The following is a 6,114-nucleotide window of genomic DNA, read 5'->3' as shown; positions in this document are numbered from 1 at the left end:
CTTTGCATAGGAGCAAGACTAGTTTTTGTACTGGTCTCTCCAGTACACTGGCAGGAGCTATTTCTAGCCCTTTCTTGTCAATCCATCGGTTAGCCAATCTCAGCTTGGCTTTCCTGACTAGGCTGTCTTGGCTTGCCAGGGGTTCCTCCATTACTGCAGTGCACCACTCGTTACGAGGAAGATGATTGTCAACCAGCAACACTATATCTCCTTGAGATAGGTTCTCCTTTTTCGTCTCCTACCGTTGTCTCCTTGTGATGTTAGTAAAATACTGTGTCTTTCATAGCTTCTAGAACTCTTCTCCAAACTGCTGTACACGACGCCACATTTTCCGCCCATAGATCTCCGAACCTTCAAAGACGCCAGGTGAAGATGGAATGCTCTGTCCCTTCATGGTTACCAAATGGTTTGGTGTCAGAACACTTCTTTGTGGGTTGTGGAGGTCATCTACCGCTAGTGGTCGACTGTTGACTACCGCCATGACTTCATTCAGTGCTGTACGCAGGCCTGCACTGTTTAGTCTTGCATTATATTTTCTGACAATCATGCCACTTAGGACAGCTCTTACATTCCATATCTGCTGCTCCCAGACGCCGCCAGCATGGCTTGCATTTAGTACATTGAATTCAAAGTTAATCTGTGCTTGTTGGAAATAGCGGCCTAAGTAGGATTTGGAGTCCAACTTTTCTAACTCTTTTGCAAATTCGTTGCTAGCTCCGACAAAATTTGTCCCATTGTCGCATATGATGGTCTTGACTGGGCCACGAATACAGATGAAGCATCTTAGAGCATTGATTAGGGCGTCTGCTGACAGGTCATCCAGCGTTTCTATGTGGATGGCTCTTGAGTAAAGGCATGTTAGTATGAGCCCATACTTTTTAAGCTCGGTTCTTTTGTCCTTGATGTGAAAAGGATCAAAACAGTCCATGCCTATGTGAGAGAATGGAGGCGTTGGATCTACTCTCTCTTGTGGGAGGTCAGCCAAGAACTGTTCAATTGGTCTGCCTCTTAACCTTCTGCAAGTCACACATTGGTTTATCATGCTTCTCACCAATCTGCTTACTCCCACTATCCAATAGCCAGCTCCTCGAATGACAGCCAGTGTAAAGGTTTTGCCTGGGTGGTGTGTCTTGTTGTGATGATATCATGCAAAAAGTGTGGACACATGATTCTAATATGGCAATATTATAGGATGTCTTTCGTCATAGCTTAGTGCTACTGAGTGTTTTGCTCATCCGCCTACACGAAGTATATCCTTGCTGTCGAGAAATGGTTGTAGCTTGGATAGAGCATTTTCCCTGCTCACCGCTTGACCATTTTTTATGGCATGCATTTCATCTGAGAAATGTGCTTGCTGTACTTGCTTAATAATTTGTGTGGATGCTTCCTCTATGTCCTGCAAGTTTGTTTTTTTTTCTTTGCAGGCCCTTAGCTTTGTCAAGACTCTGTAGGTTTGCAATGGCTCTCCTCAAACTAATCCAAGTGTCAAACTTGTCGTATCGTTCTGGAAATGGAGATGAAGCTACAGTGGAAGTCTTGAGAATACTTACTTTCTTTAGCTCAGGTTCCTTTGAGTCTAATTCGGTGGAAAAGTCATGCATAGTTTCTGTTGCGGTCGGCTCTTTAGTTGTGATGAACTGGGGACCAGTAAACCACATTGTTTGTGGTAACTTATAACACATGAGACCTTTTGAGGCAATATCGGCCGGGTTAAGGTTACCAGGTTTGGTTTGGTTTGGTTTGATTTTTATTGCGTAATAATAACATGACAATATGAGTAAAAAAAATACACAGAGTAGCAATAGGACATGCCAGATAGCCAGAGGCTAGAGTCAAGGCAGCCCCAGCAAGCAGTAGGAAAAGAAACAGAATCAGCGATAAGCGCACACTCCGGAGCACCAGAGTCAGGAAGGACAGTCCCAGGACGCCCACAGGCGCTCTACCAACTTCGCCTTCAGCTGACCCGGAGCAGAGCCCGCACAATCACTCAAAAATTTATTATATAATTTCATTGCACTAAAAAATATCGATCTCTGTCCCTTAGAAGACAAACACTTTTTCAACTTTAATTGATTTTTACTTTTTAAACGGGTATCTTGACAATGATCTATCATAAAATCTTGCAACTCTTCCATGGGGAAAGAATTTGTTAAAAACATTAGCAGGCGATACTGGAATAAAATTTCAATTGGCATTATTTTTAAAATTTTAAAATTTTTGGAAACTGTTTGATTTGGTTTAAAATTGAGTATTATTCTGATTGCCTTTTTTTGCATGATTAAAAGTTTGTTTAAATCAGTTTTGTTGCCGTGGCCCCAAAACTCGATTCCATAAATTAAAAGAGAATAGAAAAAACTGTAGTACAAATTGATCATGGTTGATTTGTCTAGGTAGGGGCGAATGAAACGTAATATTAGTAATATGTAATTAAGTTTTTTGATGAGACTTTGGATGTGTTTTTTAAAAGTCAAGTTGTTGTCTAACGTGATACCTAAAAATTGAGTCGAATCTTTGATTTGTAGTTGAGAATTGTTTAAAGAAAGGCTTAGATTATAATTTTGAGTGTTTTTAGACGGATTTTTGAAAACTACTTGAAATGTTTTACTGTTGTTTAAAATGAGTCTGTTTGATAGGCACCATTCATTAATAATATTTAATTCCTCTTGGAGTTTAGAATTATCTGTTGAAAATATATTGGTGTCATCTGCGAATAAAATACAATCCAAAGCAGGTGCAGCATTTACTAAGTCATTTATAAAAATTAAAAATAAGAGGGGTCCTAAAATTGATCCTTGTGGGACACCAATCGTAATTGCCCTCATTTGCGAACAATCAGTATCTGTTTTGGTAAATTGAAATCTATTTTGGAGATAACTTTGAATAAGAGAGGAAGACTTTACACTAAAATTGTAGTAAAAAAGTTTGTCAATTAAAATTTTGTGATTAATCGTATCGAATGCCTTTGAAAAATCCAAAAATACGCCCTGAGTTATATTACTTTGATCTAAATTAGTATATAAAAATTCCATTAGACTGTTTATTGCTGTAGTGGTGCTTTTACCTTTTCTAAAACCAAATTGTTTAGGCGACAAGATGTTATTGGTTTCTAAAAAATCCCGTATTTGCAAAGACAAACATTTCTCTAAAATTTTTGATAAAGCAGGAAGAATGGAAATGGGCCGGTAATTAGATGGATCTGTTCTATTTCCTTTTTTAAATAATGGAGTCACGCGAGCTATTTTTAAACAATTTGGGAAATTAGATTGTTGTATAACAAGATTTATAAGATGTGTTAAAACTGGAATTAGGACTAGTTTATTTTCTTTTATTGCACGGAGAGAAATCCTATCATAGCCGGTTGCTTTAGGAAGACTGAAAGAATCAATTATTTGCAGTGTTTGGTAGGGGTCAATTATCTGGAAGCTAAAATCAATATCATTTACACAGTTGTCCATAAATTTAGAAAAGTGAATATCGGAAAGTGGCAACTCATTGGCCAGTTTATTACCAACATTTACGAAATGATCATTTAAGGTCTCAGCTATATCTTGCGAGTCTGTTAGGAGTTTTCCATCTTTGTTTATGCTCGTTGGGCTATCTGAATTTTTAGAGTCTCTATTTAACAATCTGTTTATGAATTTCCACTTTTCGTTTTGATTATTTTTACATTTATCAAATTCTTTTTTATAGAATTTAGTCTTCGCAGTTTTAATTTCATTTGTGACTAAATTTCTGAAACTGTGGTAAGAGGTGTGGAGCGAAGTATTGAAAGGTTCTTTTTTGCATTTAATGTGCAATTTTCTTCGCTTATTTATCTGTTTAAGTAGATGGTGATTCATCCAAGGTTTTAAAAAGTTGAGCTTTTTCTGATTTGTGGAAATTAATTTTTTCTTCCCAGCTATTTTTATTAAATTTTGGAACGACAAAGAAAAGGATTCAAAGCTTTTGTTAACATCAGAGCAATCCATTATCGCCCGCCAATCTTGTTCAGCAAGCTTGATTGCTAGCTGATCATAGTCAATAATGAAAATGGATAAATTTGAACGCTTGGGAATTTTGATTTTAAACTCAATTGATGCAAAAACTGGTTGATGGTCAGAAATATTAAAATCTATTGTTGCAGAGTTTATGTTAGAGTCAACCCGGTTAGTTGCTATGTGGTCTATAAGGCTATTTTTGGTACTACCTAGTCTTGTCGCAGTTAAAATTGTGTTGCAAAAACCATATGATGTTAACAAGTTTTCATAATTGAATGAGTTTATGTCAAGAATATTTTCGGGACCGAGATCGATATTAATGTCACCTACAATTATTGTGTCCGGTGGTAATGTGGGGATCAAAGCTCCGAGATCCTCCAGAAAAGACGGCAGAGCGCCCGAGGGCGCCCTGTAGACTGCCAACACCGAGAAAATCCGGCGCCCCGAAGAATGCACCGACGCGAACACCGCTTCCGCCCCAGCCAGTGTAGCCGCCAAAACTCTAGCCTCAAAACCATCTGCCACATACACACAAACTCCTCCACCTCCTTCATTTGGCCGTGAACTGCAAAGCAATCGATAATTTTTTAAAATAAATTTGTTAATATATGAATGTTCACCAAGCCAAGATTCTGATATAACGATAAGAGAAAAGTTAACATTCAGATGAGCCAAAAAAAGTTCAAATTCAGAAAACTTGTTATGAATGCTGCGAATGTTTATATGCAGAATGGTGGCACAGTGCAGGTACGTGCCTGCACTGTGCCACCTCTGTGCACTCCAGGATTTCATGAATTGTATTAGCTACAAAGACTTGAAACCTTTTGCTGTGGTTGCTGATGTACCCTAGCACGATTTTGGAGTCTGTCCAAAAATATTCACCATCAATGTGCATGTTGAGTTCTGTACGTAGCATTTTAGCAAGTTTGGTGGCAGCTACAGCTCCTAGAAGTTCCAGTCTTGAGATGGTTACTTGTTGTTTGGAAGGGATAACCTTTGATTTTCCTGCTAAAAGCGTTGTGTGCACATTCCCTTGGTCATCAATAAGCTTGATATAAGAAGCTGCTCCGATTCCGTGATCGCTGGCATCGGAGAAGTGATGGAGCTCTATTCTTACGGTTTCTCCAAAGTTAGCGGCTTTCAGACATCTCGGAATTTGGATCTGGTCTAGGAATGCAAGTTCGGCAACCCACTTGAGCCATAGTTCTTTTAGTTCTCCGTTGATATCGTCATCCCACCCAACATTCAGCTTGGTTACTTTCTGGAGAATGTTTTTGCCTAGTAAGATAAAGGGACAGAGAAATCCCAATGGGTCGAACAGTTGACTTACAACTGAAAGTATTCCTCGTTTTGTCTGTGGTTTCTCCTTGATGTTGTTAATGAACTTGAAAGTGTCTCCACTCATTGCCCATTGGAGTCCTAGCATTCTCTGCTCTGGTAGTTTATCCGGGAGGAAGTCAACATCTTGCACTGACCTCTCAGTTTCTGGCGCTTGCTGAAGCACCTCTGCATTGTTTGACGAAAACTTGTGCAGACGAAGGTTGCCCTTGCTACATAAAGCTCTTGCATCGTGTATCAAACTAATGGCCTGTTCTAATGTTTCCACGGAATTTAATCCGTCATCAACATAAAAGTCTTTCTTTATGAACTCCGCAGCACTTGAGGATATCTTACTATAGTCACTAGCTGGTCTTCTTAAACCATATGTGGCTGCGCCAAGCGAGGAGGTGGTCTCAAACAAATGCACCTTCATTCTATATTTCTTGGTGATATTGTGTTCTGGCCATAGAAAACGTAGGTAATCTCGATCGTTTTCACACACAAAGAAGTTATAAAACATCTTTTGAACGTCACATGAGATGTGACATTCAAAAGATGTTTGATGTGTGTTTTGCTTGCTACTATTATACGTAATCCATGTACCAGTGTCCACGGATTACGTATAATAGTAGCAAGCAAAACACACCGTGAAATCTAACCCTCTACTATCCAACTTGCTCCGGTCATTAGCGAACCATAACATTAAATCGCTACAATGTCTATGACATAATGTTCAACATAAAGTCTCTAACAGTCATTATCACTATTGGCGTCTTCATCTCCTGCAGTTTAGCAGAGGATTCTACTATAAAATCCA

At 38.8% G+C, this 6,114-nt stretch overlaps 2 protein-coding genes across 2 annotated transcripts; both read right to left on the bottom strand.

Annotated features, from left to right (window-relative positions):
- Positions 1-289: 289 nt before the first annotated feature.
- Positions 290-1,042, bottom strand: LOC137407300 (uncharacterized). The gene has a single exon (XM_068093906.1). The coding sequence runs from the start codon at positions 1,040-1,042 to the stop codon at positions 290-292; it is 753 nt and encodes a 250-aa protein (XP_067950007.1).
- Positions 1,043-1,231: 189 nt separating this feature from the next.
- LOC137407299 (uncharacterized) lies at positions 1,232-5,730 on the bottom strand. The gene is made up of 3 exons (XM_068093905.1): positions 4,823-5,730; positions 4,308-4,542; positions 1,232-1,396 (listed from the first exon to the last, which is right to left on the bottom strand). The coding sequence occupies exons 1-3, from the start codon at positions 5,728-5,730 to the stop codon at positions 1,232-1,234; spliced, it is 1,308 nt and encodes a 435-aa protein (XP_067950006.1).
- Positions 5,731-6,114: the final 384 nt, after the last annotated feature.

This window comes from Watersipora subatra, chromosome 10, assembly GCF_963576615.1.
Source record: "Watersipora subatra chromosome 10, tzWatSuba1.1, whole genome shotgun sequence".
Taxonomy (NCBI): Eukaryota; Metazoa; Bryozoa; class Gymnolaemata; order Cheilostomatida; family Watersiporidae; genus Watersipora; species Watersipora subatra.
The sequence above is the reverse complement of the archived record's forward strand: the minus strand, read 5'-3'. Positions and strand labels throughout refer to the sequence as shown.